Source organism: Boleophthalmus pectinirostris, unplaced genomic scaffold (genome assembly GCF_026225935.1).
Source record: "Boleophthalmus pectinirostris isolate CB_2022bp ecotype Guang Dong unplaced genomic scaffold, ASM2622593v1 HiC_scaffold_3, whole genome shotgun sequence".
Lineage (NCBI taxonomy): Eukaryota > Metazoa > Chordata > Actinopteri > Gobiiformes > Gobiidae > Boleophthalmus > Boleophthalmus pectinirostris.
Window position 1 is genome coordinate 42,374,973 of NW_026571299.1, and position 27,271 is coordinate 42,402,243.

The 27,271-nt window shown below is 37.8% G+C and overlaps 1 protein-coding gene across 1 annotated transcript in view; it reads right to left on the reverse strand.

Moving 5' to 3' along the window:
* Positions 1-27,271, reverse strand: part of cntn3b (contactin 3b) — a 98,455-nt gene that overhangs the window by 18,850 nt on the left and 52,334 nt on the right. The window contains exons 6-12 of the mRNA XM_020935816.2: positions 24,689-24,791; positions 22,225-22,409; positions 21,578-21,714; positions 9,272-9,401; positions 7,332-7,482; positions 4,515-4,642; positions 303-478 (exon numbers count right to left, since the gene is read on the reverse strand). Coding sequence (XP_020791475.1) covers positions 303-478; positions 4,515-4,642; positions 7,332-7,482; positions 9,272-9,401; positions 21,578-21,714; positions 22,225-22,409; positions 24,689-24,791 — 1,010 coding nt within the window. The remainder of the gene's footprint in view (positions 1-302; positions 479-4,514; positions 4,643-7,331; positions 7,483-9,271; positions 9,402-21,577; positions 21,715-22,224; positions 22,410-24,688; positions 24,792-27,271) is intronic.

Below are 27,271 nucleotides of genomic sequence, written 5' to 3' on the forward strand. Positions count from 1 at the left end.
GTATCTGGTTAAGTTTGGTTAGATTTTACACCAAAAAACTATGGTCATTATTAACTCAATATTGTTTAGATTTGCATTATAAAAACTTGGAAACTCTCTAACCGTGTAGTGACTTTCATTATACAGTTTACGTTTAAACTTCTTTCAGCTTCTTTGAAAAATTCTAAATTGAGGCTGCAAAAAGGGTGAGCCTTATCTTCTTAGGGCATGTGAGAATCCCAACTCACATTACATAGTGTGTCCCAATTAATCTCAGAATGCACGACCAAATCTGCACAGTTTATTGTTTGGAGATGACTCACCCCGCCAACGCGCTCAAAATGGTCACTGTCTTGTTGGAAGTCGATGAGCTGCCCATTGAATGCCCACGAGAAGGAGATGTCCAATGCAGGATCACAGGAGATCTGGCACGGCAGCACGATGCTCTCGCCAACGATGATCTCTGTGTTAGTGGGCCTCATGGTGATCCTGGTCGGCTCTGGAACAGACCAGACCCAACACACTTTGCATGTTAATTCATCACACCACAGGAACCTTAAGCTCGGGGCTGACCTCTGTAACCCTCAGCCCACTCCAACTTAATCCCACTCCCTGCTAACTACCAGGGGCGCAAGTGAAGCCATGGTGCATGTGCAGTAATGAGGAGCTTCACGTTATTACCTAAGTCCCACAGTAACTTAAAGCTGCACTATGTAACCTTCCTGGCCACTTGCTCATCTTGTTGGAGATGTTATTATTTTGTTTACTGTAATAAAATTCAATGAGAATTTGGTCCATGAAAATGGGACAAGATAGTTTAATTTAACATAGTTTTAAAATATAAAGTTTGCAATTCACTTATAAAATTTGACCTCACATTGTATATGTATTTGATTTAATATTTTGGTGCATGTTGTGGTACAATCCAAACATAAACACAAAATCTCACAAGCTCACGTTTCTGTACGTGCAATTTCGTGGCAATTTTGCCTCGTGAGATATTGTGGCATGAGATCTTATAGTTACTGTATGTCATTAATTAATTCCCAAGCTATCATTTACTTTATGACATAACCAGTTTAAGTGTAGACGGTGGTGACTGTGGGCTGGAATCACTTGGTGTGCGATGGGGAAAGGTCATAGTAATTAAATAAGTGACGTTAAATGGCCCGAGCTGTCAGTGCACAAACGAATGGGGGCTAATGAGAAAGAATAAGTCAGACGGACACACAACACAGACAATGTACAAACTACACACAAAATATACACACAAATCAAAGATAATGTTCCTGTGTTTTCTTTTGCTTGGGCTTAAAAGCTACTCAGTGCAAAATGCAACAAAGCAAGAGTGGACATTACTGCAAACTGTTTAGTCATTAAGTACAAATATGGAAATAAGACGGATGCTGCTACTAAATAGAACATAGTTGAATGAAATCAGTTTCAAATATTAGAAAAACCAGCTGGTGTTTTACTTAGTGTGTTATTCTTCTGTGATATTTTAATAATAATGATAATGTTAGAATGTTCCACCCTGGATACTGGACGACACAGACATACTATATTAAGACTTATATTTATGAAGAATGGAGGTACACTAATAAACTCAAACAGAGTCAAATTGGGTAAAACAAACACACAAAATCAAAACAAGAAAGCTTTGATGACTTCAGAGCAGCTGTGTATGTGTGTGAGTGTTTAATTTAAAGCGCACATATTACTCTACTTCCTGATGTTGTTTCCTCATCAAAAACAGAAACAGACCTGGAGTTGTGTTTTGTTTCATTCCCACATGTTTAACACACAACCCCGTCATATTTAGGCTGAGTTCTGTTCTCTCAAACAGAACACACTCTGCTCCACCTCGTGATGTCATGTTGTAATACAGGAAGTGTTCCAGTGTGTTTTATTATAAAAGTCACAAACCTCAGTGACCCAAGTCAATAGACATTATTCATAAATCACAAAATAAAATGATTGAACATTAATGAAGATATTTTATTGTTGACTGAGTGATCATGTCTCTCTGAACAATTAGTATTACTCAAGTTTTAAACAATGAAAAACAGCAATAAAAGTATCCATAAGTCGCCTATTTGGATTAAATGTAGCCCATTTCTTTTTTTCTTTTTTTTCAACATTCAGTTGAACCAGCAATACTGGAACAAAATAGTCAATAAAATAATTACAAAAAGATTAGAAATTATACAAAACATAGCGATAGGTGGGCAAGTCTGCGTTTTTGTAGCACAGTTTCAGTCTGTTTCTGTGTGTTTTAGCGAGAACAAAAAACCTCCTGCGTCAGAACTGTATACTGCTGATCTACATGCAGATCGTGACAAGGTGACCCAAAAAAATGACAGTCTCTGCTAAACTAAATGGAAAAGGTAAGTGATAATTTGAAAACTACCACTTCATGACATCATACAGTGAGCATTTGAGGTTTGGAGTTGTTGACAGACTAATAATAAAGGATTACTCAAACATGTGTAAATGAAATAAAACACAACTATGAGTATGTTTTTGATGAGGTAACAACATTATGACATGGTTTAAAGCTCAAGAGTCAATTTTGCGTAATATAGGACCTTTAAGAGCAGGCTAATTATACTTTTTAGAGAGTTTACAACATACAGCAGTTATATAAACAGTACATACGTGTGGAAATATGGGGGAATAATTATAAAACAAACATCAAGTCAATTTTCTTAGTGCAAAAGAAAGCTATTAGAATCATAAATAATGCTGATTACTATGCCGCAACAAATGCTCTGTTTATTAAACTAAATACATTAAAATGACATGATCTCATTGATCTAAATACTGCAGTTGTCATGTTTAAGGCACATAACAATCTGCTCCCTCAGAGTATCCAAGAGATGTTCAAACTCAGAGAGAGTGAGGACAATGTGAGAAGATCGAGACTCAGAAAGCTCATGTGAGGAGCAGCCTGAAAAGTGGCTGTCTCCATCAGAGGAGTTCATCTGTGGAATAGTCTCGATGAAACTTTAAAAGGCTCTAAACCAATTTACATATTTAAAAAAATATAAAACTAAAATTATAGAGAAATATAGAGAAATACAATAAATCATATTTCACCCCATCAAATCTACAGATTAACTGTAACCCCCAATTATACTTATATATTTAAGAGTATAATATAAACCAATAGGTATAAAAATGAACATGTACAGGGTCTGTGTGTGTGTGTGTGTGTGTGTGTGTGTGTGTATGAACATTAACATATATTTGGATTGTGTTCTGTATTGTGTAAGTGTACACTATAACATTTAGGACATTTTCTTTCCTGCTCTCATAAAAGAGGATTTTTTGTCGTTGTTTTCTGTAAATAGTTCTGCCATCTCGTATCCTGTTCTATATGTTAATAGGGTTTGGCAAAACAAGTGTTAAACTTCAGCCTAAACCACTTCAGTCTACAGAGTAACTTTATTTATATGTACTAACTGCATAATTAGTTTTGTTTTGTGTTTTTTTTTGTTTTTTGTTTTGTTTTGTTAAATCATTGTTATATGATGCACGATTATGTTAATTGACCGAAGAAGATAAACTACAACTACTACTGTGTTGGGGAGTAACAGATTACATGTACTTGCATTATGTAATCAGAGTACAAATTATGAGTAACTGTATTCAGTTACAGTTACTGTTTCAATGAGTGGTAATTGGATTACAGTTACTTTGTTGAAATATTTGGATTACATGGCGTTATTTTCCTGTTTTCACATTTTGGGCTAAACCAGGATAAACCAGGTCTAAACAAGGACTAAACCAGATCTAAACCAGGTCTAAACTGGGACTAAACCGGGATTAAACCAGATTTAAACCAGGTGTAAACCAGGACTAAACCAGGTCTAAACCAGGTCTTAACCAGGACTAAACCAGGACTAAACCATGTCTAAACCAGGTCTAAACCAGATTTAAACCATGTCTAAACCAGGTCTAAACCAGGACGAAACCGGGACTAAACCAGGACTAAACCAGGTCCAAACCAGGTCTAAACCAGATCTAAACCAGATCTAAACCAGGTCTAAACCAGATCTAAACCAGATCTAAACCAGGACTAAACCAGGTCTAAACAACATGACACTTAACAGTAGGTGGACATAATTGAAGGCAGCAGTGATCTCATATAAAAATTATTTCTCTATCATTAATATTTTGAATGTGGTTATGTAAAGTCTGGGCTTTTTATTTTCTTTTATCAGACAAAACATCTCATGTTAAGATTCTGGTCTTTGCTACTTTACAGCAAACAAAAGTCTGTTCATGGAGACTTGGACTGAACAGACAATTTGAAGAGAACAAACAAGAATTTTCAGGATGTGGTTGTTACATTCATGTAGTTTAAAAAAAAAACGTTACTCACTTTAAGTAATTTAATGGATTACATTACAAACTACATTTTGGGGTATGTAATCTGTAATCTGTAGGGGAATACATTTTAAAAGTCACCTTCCCAACACTGACTACTACATACAAGACAATACAATACCAGAGTAGTTTAAAGGACTCACCTGTTATAATGAGCTTCCCTGTTGTGCTGGCCGTTCCAAACTGGTTCTTTGCGATACACGTGTAGCTTCCTGCGTCCTGCTTCGTTACATTGGCAATCTGCAGAGTTCCATTGGGCAACAGTGTGATTCTAAACAAACAAAACAAAAACATACAGAATTATAATACTTGTAATCTATGTATAAATAATAAAGGGCTTTCAAATCTAGCAAGAACACCATTTGGGCAAAGAAAATACTGCACAAGTGTAGTTTAAATCAGGACCATCATTAGGTTAAAGTAAAAATAAAATAAATAAGCAGCAAAACTAAGTAAATAAGATCTTATCACAGTGAAGGTTACTTTAAGGTTAACATTTAAAAGAAATTGCCTTTAATTAGTTTGTATCTTATTACAGTAGAGGACCTTTTATTGCCTTCCATTAATAGTCAGATCCTTAAATTCTTGCGTTAATAATTAAGAATACAATGTGTAGCTCTGCGCAGACTTAAAAATGAATTCACCAGAAGAAACAAGAAATATTCAACAGCTGGTCCCACTCATTCTTGTCAGGCTTTATTAACTTTTATTAACTCACAAATATCACAAAAATTGATCCTGCTACACATATTGTTTTTTTACTACTGTATCTGTCCATTTGGTTAGAATTAAGACCCAGGGTTAGGTGATAAGCGTGAATCTCTTAATAAGCTTTGTGTTCATTATGAAGTAAGTCTCTCTCTTCATGTTTTATTAAGGCTAATTAAGGTCTATTTAAGCAGAAGAAAATGGCTGGATATTATTACGTGTTATCCATAATTCTAGTTTTGTGTGAAGAGAATAAGAAACACCAATCATAAAAAAAGGGTTAATGTGCAAAGTAAAAAGAAAACATGTGATAAATGCATTTAGCGCAGCAGTCCATAACACGACTTCATTTTAAGCGGGCTGGGAGCAGAGAGGCTGACCTATCGCCTTAATCAGTGGGGCTAACCATGGGACATTTCACAAACAGCATCACACATAACACAATGAATAAATAAAATGTGCATTATACTGACTTTGCATTGTGGAGGTCAGAGAGGAGCTGTGTCATGCTGGGAACACCTCGCGCTCTCTAAATGTTTACTAAAAGCCCAGCACATTAAACCCTTTCATACAGCAGCAGACTCTGACCTCCAACAGGGAGACGGCTCCGAGTCTACAGTAATAACCACCATTTAGACTTATTTGTGTTTCCGAGATATAAGCAATGTTAAATTTGTTTGCATTTTGGATGGTTTACAGTATTACTACTTTCACTGATTAGATTTGATTTAAATCTGTGATAAATGTAAAAGTAATTATGGCATCCTCTCCTTCATTTTTTGACTAGAGTAGTTTTGGTGCATCTTTCCGCACTGTAAATTGGTTATTCACCGTCTTTATTTGAAACCAAAACCAAATCTTTCTTGCAATTCAGTGTTATTATTTTTTATATGTAATACTGTGGAATAATATCCCAGCTTATGTGGAGTGTGTAAACAAAGTGCCTTGAAATTAAAATCGTGGAAGGCCATTTCAAGGACTGATGGCTGAGGTCTAACTACATTAAATCTGCTCCATGTGCATGGCTTTGCTGCAACACACTGTTCCCAGTGTGGATATGTGTTCTTTGTTTTTAACACAAAGTAAACACTGAGAAATGCCATGGCTAACCACTGTCCAAGCATCCAACATCAAAAATAGTCCAAATCAAAATCACTCAAATCAGAATAAGAAAGACAAACAAGTCAATGAAGCTCCAATATTGTCATTAGAAGAGGTGCTTCCAGTTTGCTCATGTCTGAGGTGTCTGCATATTGTTTCTCAGAGTCATGGCTCTTTCAATTTTCCGTGCCTCCTTTGTGCCGGCAGGCGCTAGTGAACAAATCAAGCTCTATTTTATTTCACTATTAAGTACACTTCTAATAGCTGCTGCTGGAAAATGCATTTGTTTACAGTTTAAATATCTTCTTCATTTTACATGCAGACACAGTGGATATGGGACCAACACTCAAACTGAGTTTCTTTGATGTTTGTAAAAAAATTTATACATTGCATGGATAGTTAGGTGGGTTATGAAATCATGGTTGACAAAAAGCATGACAGTTCTGTAAAATAAGGCATTCAATCTTTTTGTACTTTGTTTAGTCTCATCTGGCAACATTGTACAAGGCTATTTACAAATTTCATGAAAAAAAAGGAATATTCAACCTGCCAGATGCTAGACTGATAATTGGAGCAGTCTGAATTGAGCTCTGTGTGTGAGCAAATATTACAAGAATTCATCCTGCTGCACAAGGTAATCTCGCATATTTTACTAACAGATCTGCCCATTCACATATTTCCAGCACTAACTGAATGGCCATTTTAACAGGAAAACAATGATATTGTATTCATAAATATCTTTAGGCATTTCATGTACTCACATTATAGCCATGTTTTGTCATGACATATTGTGTTTGTTTGTTTGTTTGTGTTTCTGTTGTTGTTTTTTTTACTCTGATCTACTGATCCCCCCCTCCCCTGAAAAAACAAAACAATAGAATGTAAGCCACAATAGCATCATCACATTTTGGGAAAAAAAAAAAAGACAAATTGCATGGTTTTCTACACTCTGAACAGCAAACTATTTTCCTCCCACTGTTGTGTATTAGTAATGTGCCACTTACTCGGCGGGTGCTGCCTTGCGTTTTTAATATGTTCATTAGTCTTTCTCTTTATGCATGTGCACAAATGCCAAATGTGCTATTCAAACAGTTCTGTGGCTGCAAATGTGAATGAAATCTATGTGGAATATGCACCGAGACGTGTCCCACCTCTCGCTCCGCTGCAGGATCTCACTGCCTTTCTTCCACAGGCTAATTGCCGGGGGTGCGGCCTGGGGCTTGCATTCCAGAGTGACTGTGCTGCCTGAGCGGGCTTTCAACAGGGCCCTCAATGGGCTCTTGGAGAAAGTGGGAGGCGAGGCTGCGCAGCGGGAGACAAGAGACAAGTGTTAAACGCAAAACGCACTGTAGAGCAATACACACCAATACTAGCACTCCTTCAGTGTTCATTCAGTGTAGTGTCAATGATTGCATAACAACACAGTGCTCAAATATGAAAGGACACAAATATATATATATATATATATATATATATATATATATATATATATATATATATATATATATATATATAGTGATCACTAAACTAAGCTCAAGTAGCCTGGGTAAAGTCAAAGCATGCTTATGCTTATATGTTGCAAATTGAAAGTGCAGTGTAAGAACATAGTATCCAGCCATTAATAAATATATTTGACTAACATGACTCATCTGGCCTATTAACATCAGCGAGATGGAAATTTGCATCAGTTTGCAAATTGTCTCCTTGAAATTGAGATAGACTGAAGACTATTTGTTTTTTGGAACAAAAAAATAAAACAAACAAGAGAACATGGTGTACTTGAAAACATTCTGAGTACAGTAACAGTTTGTTTTTTGACTGAAGAACTTAGATAACTGCATTAAAACTAACCAGCTGGATTATGAAATGTTTACATGTACAGGCATATATTATATTGACTTTTTGAACCTTCAGTGTCATTGCATAAATCACACCTGAATTCTCATTTAGAGAGTTTGGTAAGAGCCGTCGAAGCATTTCAAATTAATCAATAGTCCTTCTACACAAGGAACCAATGCACAATGCCACAAAGCTATACACATGCATTCCCCAATCAATGTGATGAAATGATAAAATGTGATCTTTTTTGCTGGCCAAGTCCTTATAAACACCACAAGAGATGAGAGCCCTAAGGAGACTTATAGAAAGACCACTATTATTGATCAACATCTGCACAAAGAAGCCAAGATTAAAGCCAGACATTGAACTCATGTCTAAACTAATGTGTCTGCAACTAATGAATTTTGGTGGACTAGTCAATAGTTCATTTTTTGACTAGTCAACTAGTGATTATTTCTATTATCATTTTTTATCAAATAAATGTTGAACTATGGCTATAAAACAGATTATTTATAAAACAGATAAAATACATGATTGAAAAATCTGAAAATGTTTGCTAATGTTTGACATTTTGATTTAATAATGTCTTTGTTATAATGACTTTTGTATTTATTGTAGCGCTTGTATAATCCACATAACAATTGATTATTTTTAATACTTAACAAGTCACGATTAGTTGATTAATCGTGATGAGAAAGACAGTAACAACTAGCATGCTAACACACACATCCAGATTATTAGACATGTAATATAATAACATAACATAACATAACATAATATGTAACATTTATAGCCAAGGCTAATGTGGTTAGATGCATATAATATTATTGATATTATTAGACTTAACATATGGCCTTTTAAAAAAAATCAATAGATCAGTTTTTCTTAAAGATGCACTGCACAACTTTTCTTGTGGAGGATCAGCCACCTGCTTGTCTTCATGGAGATGTCTGTTGCACGCTATGACCTTAAACATTTCAATCTGGCATTTATTCATTGCTGATGTTTCTATTGCTCAAAAATACAATAACTTCTTCTGTGAATGGGGTGACTCTCCACAGATCTGAATTGTAATGTAGCGTAGTGCTGAAACCTTTGTGGTTGGTAGGTTTAGTTTATTCTGAGGAACATCTTAGAAAAGCAATAACATTTCCATGAAGACAGCGGGTGGTGGATCCTCCTCTACAAACGTTACACAGAGCACCATTAACATGCATTTTTATTATTTATTAAAACGTTTTGTCCGTCTTACCTTGCACCATTAGCTGTGCGCTGGAATAGATAATGCCGTGCTTGTTTTCGGCCACACACTGATACATGCCCGAGTCGGACAGGTTGAGCGCTGTAATAGAAAGTGCTCCGTTTTCGATTTGCAGCTGACCCTGTGGAGGAGACACAAACATTTGGCATATCCATCGCAAGGCCAGTCTATTATGTCCAAAGGCACTGCAGCAATTACGGGTGCACCATGAAGGGAGGAGGGCAGCGGGAGAGGAATGAGAAATGGACAAAAAAAAAAAAAAGAAACAACAAAAAGAAAAAAAAAAAAGCCGCAAGCGTGCCGGCAAATAGTGTGCCCCGCCAACACCATACCGTAAACGCCGTGTCCGCAAACTCTGTGCCTGCAAATGGCCAAATGACATAGTGCGCCTTTAAATGTTCTTTGCACCCCCTACTGGCCAACCTTGAAAAATTCCCATGTCAGCAATATATGTTTTTTCTTCTACTCATTAATAGAATTTAATTCCCAAATTTGGTGCAGATCCGACAATATTGACATTTCATGTCTATGGTAGGGGGCGCTATAGTGTTCACTTTTCATATGGTTTATAGTGTATTATATTCGGACTGAGATCACACATTAGTGATTCAAATTTCAGCATGATGGGACTAAGCATGTGCGTGTAATATATTTTTTTCTATTTTTGGGAGGAGTTTTAGCGCCCCTGCTGGCCAACGGTAAAAAATTCGCCATGTTCATAATCTACTTTTTTGCTCGTAATTATGCATAGAATTTAATTCCCAAATTTGGTGCAGATCTGATAATGTTGAGGTTTCATGTCGATGGTAGGGGGCGCTATAGTGTTCACTTTTCATATGTTTTATAGTGTATTATATTCAGACTGAGATCACACATTAGTGATTCAAATTTCAGCACGATCGGACTAAGTCTGTGCGAACAGGAGCAAATAATGTCACTTTGAAATTCGCCAAAACTTTGACCATATTTTGCAGCTTCGCTGCACGTAAACCGTGACAGTTATCAAAAAAAATCAGCTAACTTTAGATGTTCCACTTGTCTAGATGATGTACGGTGATTTTCAGGCCTGTGGGTGAAGCGCCTTCAGAGGAGTTCGTTCAAATGCAACGTCAGCGAAAACGCGGACTGAATTTTCAATCCAAGATGGCCGCCTTCTGGTTTGTCAGGGGGCGTGGCCATAATAACATTTTTTGTTTGTCTTGACATGATGAATGTGTGTACCGAATTTCATGGCTCTAGAACAAAGTTGACCGGGACGTCTCCCATAGGCGCAAAATTGTTGAGTATTTGCGCCCCTGCTGGCCAACAGTGAAAATTTTAACATGGCCATAATATACTTTTTTACTCGTAATCATATATAGAATTTAATTGCCAAATTTGGTGCAGATCCGACAATGTTGACATTTCATGTATACGGTAGGGGGCGCTATAGTGTTCACGTTTCATATGTTTTATAGTGTATTATATTCAGACTGAGATCACACATTAGTGATTCAAATTTCAGCACGATCGGACTAAGTATGTGGGAACAGGAGCAAATAATGTCACCTTGAAATTAGGCAAAATTTTGACCAAATTTTGAGGCTTCGCCACACGTAAACCGTGACAGTTATCAAAAAAAATCAGCTAACTTTAGATGTTCCACTTGTCTAGATGATGTACGGTGATTTTCAGGCCTGTGGGTGAAGCGCCTTCAGAGGAGTTCGTTCAAACGCAACGTCAGCGAAAATGCGGACTCAAACTTCAATCCAAGATGGCCGCCTTCTGATTTGTCAGGGGGCGTGGCCATAATAATATTTTTTGTTTGTCTTGACATGCCAAATGTGTGTACCGAATTTCGTGGCTCTACGACAAAGTTGACGTCGGGACGTCTCCCATAGGCGCAATGTATTTTGACTTTTCGAGGTGGCGCTGTGTCGCCATTTTTTTATGCCCGTGCACGAAACCTATATTTTATCGAATTTTTCGCCACTTCTGAATTTTGGGCAAAGTTTGGTGAGTTTTTGAACGTGTTTAGGGGGTCAAATTAGGGTTTAAAGAGCAGAAGAATAATTAAAGCCGCAAGCGGCGTCGAACGGCCCTCGCCCACCGCGCCCGCAAACACCGCGCCCACAAATGGTGCGCCCCGCCAACACCATACCCTAAACGCCGTGTCCGCAAACTCTGTGCCTGCAAACAGCAAAATGACATAGTACGCCTTTAGATGTTCTTTGCGCCCCCTGCTGGCCAACCTTGAAAAATTCCCATGTCAGTAATATATGTTTTTTCTTCTAGTCATTAATAGAATTGAATTCCCAAATTTGGTACAAATCTGACGTTTCATGTCTATGGTAGGGGGCGCTATAGTGTTCACTTTTCATATGTTTTATAGTGTATTATATTCAGACTGAGATCACACATTAGTGATTCAAATTTCAGCATGATGGGACTAAGTCTGTGCGAACAGGAGCAAATGTCACCTTGAAATTAGGCAAAATTTCGACCAAACTTTGCGGCTTCGCCGCACGTAAACCGTAACAGTTATCAAAAAAAATCAGCTAACTTTAGATGTTCCACTTGTCTAGATGATGTACGGTGATTTTCAGCCCTGTGGGTGAAGCGCCTTCAGAGGAGTTCGTTCAAATGCAACGTCAGCGAAAATGCGGACTCAAATTTCAATCCAAGATGGCCGCCTTCTGGTTTGTCAGGGGGCGTGGCCATAATAACATTTTTTGTTTGTCTTGACATGACGAATGTGTGTACGAATTTCGTGGCTCTATGACAAGATGACGGGGACGTCTCCCATAGGCGCCAAATTTTTGAGTTTTTGCGCCCCTGCTGGCCAACAGTGAAAATGGTATCATGTCCATAATATAATTTTTTGCTCGTTATCATGCATATAATTTAATTCCCGAATTTGGTGCAGATCTGACTATGTTGACTTTTCATGTCTATGGTAGGGGGCCTATAGTGTTCACTTTTCATTTTTATAGTGTATTATATTCAGACTGAGATCACACATTAGTGATTCAAATTTCAGCATGATGGGACTAAGCATGTGCGTGTAATATATTTTAAAATATTTTTGGGAGGAGTTTGAGCGCCCCTGCTGGCCAACAGTGAAAAATTCGCCATGTCCATAATGTACTTTTTTGCTCGTAAATATGCATAGAATGTAATTCCAAATTTGGTGCAGATCTGATAATGTTGACGTTTCATGTCGATGGTAGGGGGCGCTATAGTGTTTTTTCATATGTTTTATAGTGTATTATATTCAGACTGAGATCACACATTAGTGATTCAAATTTCAAGACGATCGGACTAAGTCTGTGCGAACAGGAGCAAATAATGTCACCTTGAAATTAGGTGAAATTTTGACCAAATTTTGCGGCCTCGCCGCACGAAAACCGTGACAGTTATCAAAAAAAATCAGCTAACTTTAGATGTTCGACTTCTCTAGATGATGTACGGTGATTTTCAGGCCTGTGGGTGAAGCGCCTTCAGAGGAGTACGTTCAAACGTAACGTCAGCGAAAATGCGGACTCAAATTTCAATCCAAGATGGCCGCCTTCTGGTTTGTCAGGGGGCGTGGCCATAATAATATTTTTTGTTTGTCTTCACATGTTGAATGTGTGTACCGAATTTCGTGGCTCTACGACAAAGTTGACCGAGACATCTCCCATAGACCCAGAATTTTTGAGTTTTCCAGGTGGCGCTGTGTCGCCATTTTTTTATGCCTGTGCACGAAACCTATATTTTATCGAATTTTTCGCCACTTCTGAATATTGTGCCAAGTTTGGTGAGTTTTTGAACGTGTTTAGGGGGTCAAATTAGAGCTCAAAGAGCAGAAGAATAATAATAAAAATAAAATAATAATAATAATAATTTTGCAAAAAACAATATATCCGAAAAACATTAGAACAACATATTATACGTTTTTTGAAAGCTCTCGACCTTCCCCACGTCACCGTGGGGTCATTGGTGAGTGACGGGCACTGAGGCGCTCGTCATTCGCCATCTCGTTGAGGTCACCCATCGCCTTCCATTGACTTCCATTCATTTTAGCAGTAGTAAATATGAGCCAGGCCTTGGGCGTGGGTTACTGGGATACTGCTGTTCGTGCCGGGGGCGACCGTGGACATAGTTGCATGTCGTCTTGTCAATTCGGACATGCGCACGTCCTTCCCATTCGCTCCGCTGAGCGGAAGCAATAGGCCCTACGCCCTGTCGGGGCTCGGCCTAAAAAAAGCGAAAATTGGAGAGCCTCGTTGTAATAAAGTTCTTTGAGGAAAAAGTGGTGGAAATTGCTAACTGGTATTGTGTATGCACTGACAAAAAACAAAACTGACAGTGTGAGTGAATGAAAAATCCATTTGTTTTGTTTGGGTGTCGTGTTGAGAAAGGCACGGCGACAGATGAGAACTTGGTGCCAGTCTCACCTCGCTAAACTAATCTCTCCTGCAGTGGAATTGTTGTCATAGCAATCATTTTAATTACACAGTGTACTTATCCTTAACCTTCCCATTTTCATATCACAATCCAACATCACGAAACCGAAACAAATCGTACAATTAAAGGCTCTTACTGCCTTTTGCTGTTATAATGGTTGGAAAGGATAACCGACAATTTGATGTGACTGTGCTTGGGACTTTGTGCACATGGAAATTAGAACACCAGCTTGCACCTAAAACGTCAAATTTTAATTATGTGTGTTGCAGATTTTGGTAGATTTGATGTATTTATATTTTCACATAATATTGCAACTATAAAGTATTCACATTGTGCAAAACTGACTCTTGTGAGGTTTGTGTGAGCTTTACATGTCAGAATGTCGTTACCTCATCTAAAACATCCCTGGAGTTGTGTTTTGTTTCCTTCACACGTTTAAGTAATCTTTAATTATTACTCTGTCTACATATCCAAAGATGAAAATGCTCTGTTCCGTCTTCCAATCTGAAACTTTATGATTTAGTTGACCTTTATACTTTAAAATCATGTTCAAAGTAAACAACAGTCTCTTGTCAGAATCATTACAGAATATGTTTAAAATCCAAAATAGCCAAATATGAGCTCAGAGGTACAACCATGTTTATCAAAAAGAAAATCAGAACAAACAAAATTATGAAATTTTGTATATCTGGTAAAGGGGTGGAGCTCTGGAACAACTGTACAGAAAACCTAAAATTGTGCACCACACTCTTCCAGTTTATAAAGAAGGGCCCGGTCAAGTGTTAACGGAGGGAAACAGGGGCAGATTTTTGACATTCAAATGTCTCTTATTCAGAAACTAGAGGGACTATTGAAATAAGTAAAGTATCAGAATGTAGGAAAGAGTTACACTCCAACAGGGTCAAGTTAAACCTGTGATATTCTTTCAAGTTGTTGACAAAAAAATTAAAAAACTCATGTCGGTAATGGAGGGAATGAAATATGCAGCACTTTTTGGGCAATAAATCCAAACAGTGATAACTAGTGGTTCTCACTTCCATATCCTTAACAAACTGGTTTGAATATTTGCTTCATATAGTTTTCTACCATATGGTACAAGATTAGGGTGAAAAACCTCTTACTTTTTGAGTCATGAGATTTTTTATTAAGAAAGGTCATGGTAACGGAGGGAAAAGTAACGGAGGGAAAAATTGTGCAAACAAGTTGAAGGTGCAGGATTTTGCATCATTTGTCGCTTTTTTCTTCTGAATACTTTAATATTACTTCAAAATGAAAGGAAACTATTTCTATAAAATATGTCAGTCCTTCCAAGCAAATTTTTTTATTTTAAATACATTTTTTTTACCTTCATCAACAGTTCAAAGATGGAATAACACAAGATATGATGAAATACATCCATTTATTGACATGATTTGCAGGTCTTTGAAATTTGGGAAATAATTTTTGTTCCATGTTTCATACATGGTCTGTTTAAAACATATGGAACTTTAGAACCAAAAATGGTACAGAAAAAAGGTCAACAGTTTCATAAACTAGAGTACATATGTATCTGTTCAATACATTTTTATATCAGATGCATTAACTTGAATTTTTGGCCTTGTGTTTACTTCTGCTTGACTGGGCCCAGAAGTTTAAATGTTTAAATCTGAGCAGATACATGAATTATGATAATTAGTTTGTGCTGTAGTACTTTGTTGTACTGTTACTGATTTGTTTGTTTCCTCTTGCTGTATTTATGAAGATGAACTGGTGTCAAGGTGGCGCTCTGATAGAGGAATAAAGGGTAAAGGCAGAATGAGCTCAAGATTCAGCCTACACCTTTTCGGTCCATGTATGACTATCTGTGAAATAATGTCAGAATATACCTGTGACCGAAATCAATCAATCAATCAATCAATCAATTAATCAATCAATGTAGCGGTAGTTGTCAAGGTAATAGTTACCTTTTGTTCAAATGGTGTGAGCTACTGTGTCCAAATAATTTCTCTTATGGATCATTAACATTTGTCTAAGTCTAAGTAAGTCCAGGGCTGAAATCATCTTAATGATTCTAGTGAAGGTGTATGGAGTTTAAGAACACGCTGGATGCCACATGACATCACAAGGTGGACCTGAGTGTTTTCTGTTTGAGAGAAGAGCTCAGCCTAAATAAGCAGGTTTGTGTGTTAAACATGTGTGAATGAAACAAAACACAACTCCAGGTCTGTTTTTGATCAGGAAATAGATTAATATGGGCACTTTAAGACTAGTTACTTTCACAAAAACATGAAGTCTCAACTCAACGTCATATTATTAAGATGTTACAAGGGGGAAAATGAGAAACAGATGCATTCAGTGTTAAAACACAATTAATTCTGTAAGTATCACTTTACCAACAGTAATTATGTATTTTTAATTGTTCTTTTGAACTTTGGCAATGATGTGTGCTCAAGGGCGTGCATTTTTAGCACAGAAATAAAACATTCAAAGATAATCCAAATTGTAAATGAAACCATTACAAGGAACAAAGGGTCTTTTACACCAGTAGCGTCAACGCATCCAGCTACTTTTTTTCACACTTGAGTATTTTCCTCATTAATATCCTGTTGTTTATTGTGGTAGCTCATTTGTTGCTGGTTGGGATGTCATCAGTTGTGGTATAAATAAAACTGCTGTGACACAGAAGTACTTGGAATTAATTAATACTGGAGTTTGATCATACGTGCTTATACGTGCGTAATTAGTCTTCATATCATTTTGTGTCGGGTTAAGTGTCAGGACATTTCAAAATGGTCCCTTGTAAGTCAAACTGTAAATTACACGGTGCAGATTTGATGCTATAATCATTAGTAAGGATGTAATTCTGTTTTAAAATGTTTTTTAATTCACTTAATTTCTGACAGTCTTTATCAAATTAGCAGCTTTAACCGGCTGTGTTAGCTTCATCAAGATTTAATTTAGTACAACTCTCTTATGCAAATGAGGCAAACGTGAGGACAAAAACAAGCTAGAGCAAGCCTACACATTACAAGTGTGTTATAAAATGAGAAGTGAGCAACTGTTGTACTTGGCGTCAACAGAGCACTTTTGTAAGGTAGACGAGCGGTGAAGCCTCATGTCAAAGTATTACTCTTGAAGTACTGTTACAAGACAAGGCAAGGATAAGACAAGACAAGAAATATTTGTGGGTGTAGGATAGAGATCCCTGCATATTTGGGAAATCTGTGCATATTTGGCTGTAGTTGAGCATAAAATAAATATTCATGAACTCTCAAATGAGTCCAGTCGTATATAAAATGTATTGTGTGTATTTTATCCATCAGAATAAAAATTGAAAAGTTACAACATCAAGAATTACAATCATGAAATGAAAATTTATGATTACACTTTCATCAGTACGAACAGGAATTCATAGACACGACTTTACTGTCAAAAATACATCATCATAGAACAGGCATTATTTATTGAGCAGAAGAAACACTGGCTTTTTGCGACACACAGTGTTGGGGAGTAACAGATTACATGTACCGGAGTTACGTAATCAGAGTACAAATTATGAGTAACTGTATTTGGTTACAGTTACTGTTTCAGTGAGTGGTAACTGGATTATAGTTACTGTGTTGAAATAAATGGGATTACACAGAAGTATTGTCCGGTTTTCACATTTTGGGCTATTCTTTTTTTTTTTCTTTTTTTTTTCAGTAATTCCACTCATTGCCGGAAAGTAAACTAGGTCTAAAACCAGGTCTAAATCAGGTCTAAAGCAGGACTTAACCAGGTCTAAACCAGGTTTAAACCAGGACTAAACCAAGACTAAACCAGGTCTAAACCAAGACTAAACCAGGACTAAACCAGGTCTAAACCAAGACTAAACCAGGACTAAACCAGGACTAAACCAGGACTAAACCAAGACTAAACAAGGACTAAACCAGGACTAAACCAGGACTAAACCAGGTCTAAACCAGGACTAAACCAGGTCTAAACCAGGACTAAACCAGCTCTAAACCAGGACTTAACCAGGTCTAAACCAGAACTAAACCAGGACTAAACCAAGACTAAACCAGGTCTAAACCAGGACTTAACCAGGTCTAAACCAGGTCTAAACCATGCCTCAAACAGGATTTAACAGGACTAAATCATGCCACGTGGACGTGTCTCCTCCTCTTCTATCAATAATATTTTTAATTTGGTTCAGTAAAGTCTGGGCTTTTTATTTTCTTTTATCAGACAAAACATCTTATGTTACGATATTCTGGTCTTTGCTTCTCTACAGCAAATCAAGTAATCCAAAGTATTCAGATTACGTTACTCACTTTAAGTAATTTAATGGATTATGTTACAAACTACATTCTGGTGTATGTAATCTGTAATGTGTAGGGGAATACATTTTAAAAGTCACCTTCCCAACACTGGCGACACATACGGACTGAACCAGGACTGAACCAGGACTGAACCAGGACTGTATGTGAATTCGTATTCGTACTGAAGAAAGCTTAATAAATTTTATGTACTGTGATAATGTAAATTTTCATTTCGTGATTGTAATTCTTGATGATGTAACTTTTCAATTCGTATTCTGATTGATAAAATACACACAACACACGTTACACGACCGGACTCATTCGAGAGTTTACGAATGTTTATTTTAAGATCAACAACAGCCAAATGTGCATGGATTTACAAAATATGCACAGATTTCTATCCTATGCACACAAATATTTCTGAAAGCTTTCTTACTCCATACAATGCATTCTCAAGCAAGAATGGATCAAATTCAAAATCACCATCCTCATAGCACAACTAGCATTTATTAATTTTTTGGGGCCAAATTGAGTTTTCTGTCTCATTCTACTCTCCTGTGAGTTTTACACACACCACCAAAATGAACATTCTGTGGCCCCCAGCTCGGAAACATACAACATAGTACCAGGTTTTATTGAAGGAATAACAGAAGAATAAACCCTTTCTACCTTCAAGGCACTTTACATCAAGGAACCATTCACCAAATCACACACATTCATACACCAGTGTGTGCAGACACTGAGGGCAAGGTGAGTTTAGAGTCTTGCCCAAGGACACAGCAACAGTATTCATCTGTGGAAGTTGGAATTGCATACCAACCTTGTGGGCCAGTGGATTTGACCGTTCTACTAAATTATGTTTGAGAATTGAGATAACTGAACAGCTGAGTTACTGCCCCTGCATGGACATGAAGGAAGATATGACGGACATGAAGATAGTCGGAAGAAGTGGAGGATAAGAGGATGAAGTGTATCAAATTGAATTAGGGCCCATATTACACTGTTTTCTGATCTATGTTATAGTGTTGCTTCTTTGTCAGAAAGATACATGTATCTGGAGTTTTGTTTTGTTTCATCAACACGTTTAGCACACAAACCCTGCATATTTACACTGTGTTCTCCCAAACAAAAAAACTCCAATCTTTACTAAACAAAAGGTAACTGTAAACTTGAAAACTACTGCTTCGTGACATCAAAAGGTGGAACTAGGCCTGTAACAATAATCAATAAATCGTACGATAACTTTTAACGAGCTCGATAACTTTTCCAGCCACGATAAATTCTATTTGCAGCTTGTTTGTTTTCCTCGCTCTCTCTCTCTCTTTCTCGCTCTCAAAGAGACTGAATGTTAGAAGATTCTATCACTCTCTGTCTCCTCTCGTTTAACAAGCGGAATGACCCTTGAACCAACGTGTGTTTATCAACACAGTGGATGCGCACATAGTCTGCACACTTTCTGCAAGTGCAAATTCTGCGAGTGCAGAAAGCCACTGTTCGTGCGGTGCGCTAGCAACACAAGCTAGCGCCGCTGTCAGTGACAAAACTGTTCATCTCCATTCATCGCTAAAATAAGTCACGATGCCGAATCAACACTGGTGAGGGGGACACGTCTCAACAGCCATGTGCGTCAAATGCAGCGAGTGAAACGCAAACGATGAAAAGAAATGTCCCAAACCCCAACAGCGATATAAACCCAAACCCGAGCGACAGAACTAACCTAGAGCCCGGGAGGAGTCTGAAATCCTGAAACCAAACTGACACGACACCAGACAGGACAGAGGCTCCCTCATAGCGAAATAACATCCTGTGTCGCGGGTTCATACGAACACTTCAAGACCAAAATGACGAGGCCACAGCAGCAGCCACAGAGAGACGAGACACAATATTCCAATGTAAGTCAGTGACAAAATCACTTTTAAAGGTTGTATGGAGGATTTTTTTTGTTTCAAATTGTCAATGATAGATTATAGAGGTGCAGTAGCCTTGTAATTATGATGACCAAAAAAAAGAGAATAAAAATTCATCAACTCTGGACGTGGTGGGGCTAAACATTTGCCAATAGATAACGACACTGCCTCGTTATCTGTGAGCTGACAGGCTGTCAATCAAACTCCCTACGTTTCTAGTGTAACTGACTTGCCTGCACGCTGCTGTTACGTGGTTTACGTACGACTGTCACACAGTCCACAGACGCAAGCCGCACAGACGCTGTTTACTCCACCAACGCAACAGTTCTTAGCGGCTTTTTTGACCTATATCTTCCTCGCAGTTTGCACAAAGTTTGTTGCAATGGCAGACAAGAATCCAGGAGCAGTTCGCCGCAAAAGAAAATCCGTTTTTGAGGTCACTGAAAGAAGAAGACAAGGGGAAAAGCAGCGAAGCCAAACTAAGGTGATTCTTGAAGATTCATTCCAGCGATGGCGCGACTGAAGCAGACGAAGGGTCTAAAGACTGACGCACTGGTCGACAAATTACTCCTGGACAGGAAACTTCTGCTTATTATGAAAACGTACTTTATTTCCAACAACTAGACAAACGTTTTTCAGGACACGAAAGCGATATCCTATGTCTGAAAACGTAATTTTCAAGGCAAAGAAAGAGTCCGCTTGCTGCTGCGTGTTGTAGCTAGTTCATTCGCACGGAATCTCCACGCAACCTTTTCTGCACCCCTTTCCTGCTCCTGTCCCCACTGCCCGTTCCACTCTTCCCCCTGCTCCTCACTTCTCCGGGCACGGAATCTCCGCGCACCCCGCTCCCCTCTCCTCTCTCCTCTCCTCTCTCCCTGCTCCGCTCTTCTCCCTGCTCCTCACTTCTTGTCTGCGCACGAAATGTCCGCACACCCGCTCCCCCCTGTCCTCACTTCTCCGTCTTGCCTAACCAACACTGCAGTTAGTTGTTTACAAGTCATGTGCAGCGGCTGTAAACAAACCTGTTTCTGGTGTAAGGAGGAGGCGGGAGGAGACGTTTCTACGTAGGAGCTGTAGGGGAGGGGGGGTGGTTTCACGCATGTGCACCATTTGAAAAAGGACAAACAGTCGCTGGATTTCTCCTTCCTTGGAAAATCCTCTATACAACCTTTAAGGACAATTTTGTTACAGAGACTTAATAATCCATTTTATTTATTGCTTTGGTCATGTTTGGTTCAGCAGTGGTTTATTCAAGTACATTTTTGTGAACAAGTCCTCGCTGTCAGCCAGACACATTAGACTAGTCCTGTGTTAAGTCTCTTTTATTCAGGCCTATTGTTTTTGTTTGTCTTACAGTTCCTGTGTTAAATGTTCTTTAGAAAGTAAGGTTTATTGATCATTGAGAGGATGTATTTGCATTTTTATTCCATGGTCATTATATTAATTGAAATTGGTCTCAAAATGTCAATATTATTGTTTATTGCAATAAATTCTTGGTCAATTAATCGTCCTGCAAAATGTGTTATTGTTACAGGCCTAGGTGGAACAGAGCATTTTGAGCTTTGGAAATGAAGACAGACTAACATGACTAAAACCTCACAAGAGTCAAGTATGCGTAATGTAGGACATTTAATAGTACTGCATATATAACTGAAAAGCACCCAACCAAATGAAGTGAGTACCTCTGCTGAAAGTGGCTGTCCGTTCCTGAGCCAGCTGTAGGAGGGTTTGGGCTTTCCAGTGGCCTTACACTCCCAAAACAGGTTCTGCTCGATGGACAGCGCTGTGTCGTCTATGGTCTGGAGCCAGTGAGGTTTAGCTGCACACAAATGAGAGGATTACCTTTTTTAGACATGTGTTTTTAATTACAGCCGGAGTGGATTAGTGCAGCCTTATCACAGCTCCTGAAGACAAGCAGTAATTTAAGTTTGACTTCAAAAAAGAACCATTATGGGTAATTTTGTTTGTCACAAAAAGTTACTGTACTACCCAGATGATTAATTTGGTGAGTTTTATTTTCGGTGTGATAAAGTAAACTAAAAGCTAGCTCTTCATTGTTTTTCCTTTGGCTATTTTCAGGATTGCAATGAATCATTTGCTTGTAAAATTTCAGTTTAACTCATTTTCTTGTTAACTTTTTATGACTGGTAATTCCTTGCTCTTACTGTGCTGAATGACAGTAGATACCCATAGTTTTTGTATATATATATTTTTTTTATTACAAGTTTTTGTTAATTAATTGATCAAACCAAACAGAATATTTATGTCAAATAAAGTCTATTTGTGTCCTACTATATGAAAATTAGTGCATTGGTTTTGTTTAACCAACCATGAAATGAGAGGCGACCCCTGGCTGCATTCTTCCCCCGTCGATTCTCCGCCACACATTCATAGGTCCCTGCGTCTTCCTGTTGAAAATTCGGTATTTCGAGGACTGCGTTAGAGTTTTTCATTTTGACTTTGCTGGGGAACGGAACTCCGCTGGTTCTCCTCCAGCTGATTTCTGGAACAGGGCTGTGAAGCAAAGAAGAAAAGAAAATATTCCCATGATGGCATCTGTCACTAGCAGCCATCAAAGTGTGATTAAACGCAGCAGGAGAGGAGCTAAAGCTAAGGTATTGTCGAGGTATTGTTCTAGGGCTAGACAGGCTGTGATCACTGTCATCTCAGAGCTACTTTGATTTCTGCTGCTGCTGTTCTCCTTGTTTCACAGTAATCCAGAGTTTACATGTGTCCTTAAAGGAATATTCATGCATGAATGAGCATACAAAGTGTACAACGTTGAGATAGTGTACGCCAGGGCTGCAATGATTATTAACTATTCATGACAATGATCAATGTTGTATTTTGACTATCTTAATTGTCTATTTTAGTACACAGTGTTGGGAAGGTTACTTTTAAAATGTATTCCCCTACAGATTACAGATTACATACCCCAAAATGTAGTTTGTAACGTAATCCATTAAGTCACTTTAGGTGAGTAACGTAATCTGAATACTTTGGATTACTTAATTTGCTGTAGAGAAGCAAAGATGAAGAAATCTTCACATAAGATGTTTTGTCTGCTAAAAGAAAATAAAAATGCCCAGTCTTTACTCAACCAAATTAAAAATATTATTGATAGAAGAGGAGGAGACATGGTTCCCACGGCATGGTTTAGTCCTGTTAAATCCCGGTTTAGTCCCGGTTTAGTCCTGGTTTAGACTTGGTTTAGTCTTGGTTTAGTCTTGGTTTAGATTTGGTTTAGTCCTGGTTTAGACCTGCTTTAGACCTGGTTTAGTCCTGGTTTAGACCTGGTTTAGACCTGGTTTAGACCTGGTTTAGACCTGGTGTAGACTTGGTTTAGTCTTGGTTTAGTCTTGGTTTAGATTTGGTTTAGACCTGGTTTAGACCTGGTTTAGTCCTGGTTTAGACCTGCTTTAGACCTGGTTTAGTCCTGGTTTAGACCTGCTTTAGACCTGGTTTAGTCCTGGTTTAGACCTGGTTTAGTCCTGGTTTAGACCTGCTTTAGACCTGGTTTAGTCCTGGTTTAGACCTGGTTTAGACCTGGTTTAGTCCTGGTTTAGACCTGGTTTAGTCCTGGTTTAGACCTGGTTTAGACCTGGTTTAGTCCTGGTTTAGTCCTGGTTTAGTCCTGGTTTAGCCCAGATATGAAAACAGGAAAATACCGCCCTGTAATCCATTTATTTTAACTAAGTAACTGTAATCCAATTACCACTCACTGAAACAGTAACTGTAACTGAATACAGTTACTCATAATTTGTACTCTGATTACGTAACTCCAGTACATGTAATCTGTTACTCCCCAACACTGCCAGTACATAAAAACAGTGGCATTAGTAAATGAAAATGTCAAAAAAGAACAAACAACTTGTGCTTGTCCACAAAAAAATACACTATATTTCAACCTACGGCGATAATGTATTTGAAAATATAAATCTACAATAGAAATATCCGTTTGACTAATGGACTAATCAAAACCATAATCATTGACAAGTCGACCACTGACATAACTGTGTAGAGCTGGTGTATATAAGTGCATTTCTCTCTTACACGTTATTATAACGATATTAACTTTTTGACTTTGCCTGTACCAATAAATAATGTCAGACTCAACATCTGAATTTGGAAAACATGTTTGTTGTTTTACATTATCTCGTGCTAACCATAACCAAAGTTCATTCTGGAGATAAAACGTTGCTGTCATACTGCCAAAAAGTTTTATATGGCCTTGGACATTGCTAAGAAACTAATTTTGCTAGAATATGTGTTGGTGCAAAAGTACCAGAAGCTCCAATAATTCATTTTGACACTCAATTTCTGTCATGTTTAATATAGCAGTGACAAAGTATTAATGTACTGCACACTCAGGTGACGGATGTTCAGATTATATTTGGGCAAATAGCCAAATGCATTTCTTTCTTTTCTTTCTTGTTTTTTTTTTTCATTTTTGATGTTGCTGTTTCTTATATTTGCACGCCTACAAGGATATTGATGGACACCGCTGCTTTAAAGGGTCTATATTATGCTATTTTTGGATCTATGTTGTAAAAATCAAAAACATACTTGGAGCTGTGTTTTGTTTTGTTCGAACATGCTGAACACACAAATCCTGCATATTTAGGCTGAATTCTTCTCTCAAACAGAAAACAGCTCCAGGTATGTTTTTGATGAGGAACATTCTAACAGGGTGTAAAGCTCACAAGAGTCAATTTTGCTTAATATAGAACCTTGAATGGAAAGCAATAACATACATCAAATAACAATAATATATAACAAAACTACAGACTCACTTTCCCAAGGCGAAGCACTCTAGTTTGACCACAGATTCCTTTGCGGCAGGAACCGAATCTGGAAAATGGACTTCAATTTTGGGTTCGTACTCTCCCATTACGCCTACAAAAGACAGAAGAGAGATGAACAGGGATTGGACATAAATGATTAACGGCATGGTCTAGCGCCATGTTGGATCAAAGAGGCCCGGTAGCGCGGCAGCAAAGAGGTCAAGTCTTTATGAGCGCTCAGCATCTGTGACCACTGCAGGGACATGACTGGAGACTAGAAATCAAAGAGCTTATAAAAGATTCAGGCAGCTCATCAAGGAGGATTGCACAGAGCAGATTTATCACCTATGCCTTCTCACTTCATTTATGACTTTATTTATATTCATCACGCTAGAGGTTTTAGGCTGAGGAGACTTCTGCCATTCACAGTGTCCAATTAGAAGTTTGTATTTACGTTTTATGTAAAGTGAATATTTACACTAGGTGAGGTATATTTAACAGAAAAGGAAACTATTGAACAGAGTTGACAAAAAAATGCATTATACGTTTTTGGTATTTTGAACTTTTTGGTTGGTGGTGTCAAAAGCCTTCACTCAAGGATTACTGGCCCTACACAAAAGGGCAAAACCAAAGAAAGGACTACAGCAATTGGAGAGTGGAATCCACAATTTTGGGTATAAAAGGGATGAGCCAGTCCTATTCATGTGAGTTTTTAGGAAAATCAATTCAAGGACATGTTTTTATTTGGGATTTCTTATTGCCAAACATTTTTAAAGAGGTGACTAACCAAAATTGAGGTCAAACATTTGGTTTTCAGCTTTCTGAATAGCGTTTATTAGCATGCTCGATCTGTGCTGCTGATCTGCACAAAAACAAGAATGTTCAAAGTGCACTTTTCTCACTGGAAAAATTGCTCTGTATTCTAAAAGGAAAATGTCTCTTAAACCACATGGTGCCTGTTGTTATTGCTTTATTCAAATGATACATGGTTCGGTTGGCAGAAATGTTGGGTATTGTCTACACTGAAAATTCACACTCAAAGCTTCAGCCACAGTTAGGGATGGGCATTCCATGAAATTTTCTTAATCGATCGTCGGAAGAATTAATGATCGATTATCGATTAATCCTTAATGTTTTTATATTAAAATGATCATCATTATTATTACTATCTGCACTACTAATCTGCAGAAATAAATTCAACTTTACGACATATAAACCGTAACCACTCTAGAGTCAGTTTTGCACAACTCTCACAGAAACAAAACTTAAAACCGCATCGCTAATTTGCATAAACTAAGCGAAGATAAAACTACAGCTCTTGTGTCGCTGATGTGGTTCAACTTCTGTTGGATTAAAAGACATGACTCAGGTGAATACAGGTTAGTGTGAACATATTTGCGTTTGTCAAAACCAGGACACCGTACGGGGGGGAGGGAGGTGGGGACTCGTCATCGACATTGAGCGACTCTCACCTGTTAAAACTTTTTCCCACTGGACACAGAAACATCTGTGCTGCTTTATACACTGTGCACATGGACTCACACTTGTCCCGAATGCAACGAAAAGTGTCTTGTACAAATCATCGTTAAATCCACATTTGTGCTTCAGTACGTTGCAGACTGACCCACTGTTTGTGTCTCGTTCCTTCTGATGCAGAGACACATGTACACACCTGTTTGGTCACATTACACACAGCAACTTACATTCAGTTTGTCGATTAAAATTAACGTAATCGATGAAATTCTTAATGATCAATTATCAATTAATCGACTAATCATGCCCATCCCTAGCCACAGTATAGTCTCATTCACACTTGTTAGTAGATTTAAACAGTGAAATCTGAGCTGTTGCGCTGCTGAAACTGTAAAGAAAAACTGACAGTGTTGAGTCATAAGTGAAGTCTGATACATACAAGATATACATGCACATTTAAATTAAAGACAATTTGCAAGATGATGAAGTTTGCTTTAAAAGTCAAATGCACAACTTTTTGCTTTTATTGCGCTGAAAACAGAAACATATGTTCATTTGGTCTGGAGGAGGGCCTCATCCTGCCTGTTTCCATGGAGACAACCTGTTGTTCCTGTTCCGTTAGCTACAATATTCCATAGTATGACAAATACCATATATCTATCTCTTTCTATTTCCATGGAATTATGCAGAAGACATTACACCTCCAGAAAGTTAATTTTTTTTAAAGTAACCTGGTGTAGAACTGATGTACTGATGTACACTAGTAGATGATGAAAATGATTCAAAGAGAAGAGTCAGTGTGTTGGTTAATTGGTGTATTTTGATTTTATATTTTATATATATATATATATATATATATATATATATATATATATATATATATATATATATATATATGCTTGTCTTCATGGGCATGTTATTGCTTTGTCAAAAAAAATCCACAGTAAACACTAAACTTATTTATCTCAAGGGAGACAAATATACAGGCAACATTACAGGTCAGATCTGTGGAGGCAACCCTATTCAAAGAGAATTATTGTACTTTTGAGCAATAGAAACGTAGTGAATAAAGGCTAGACCAAGGAACATTCCAGGAAAAGCAATAACATCTCCATGGAG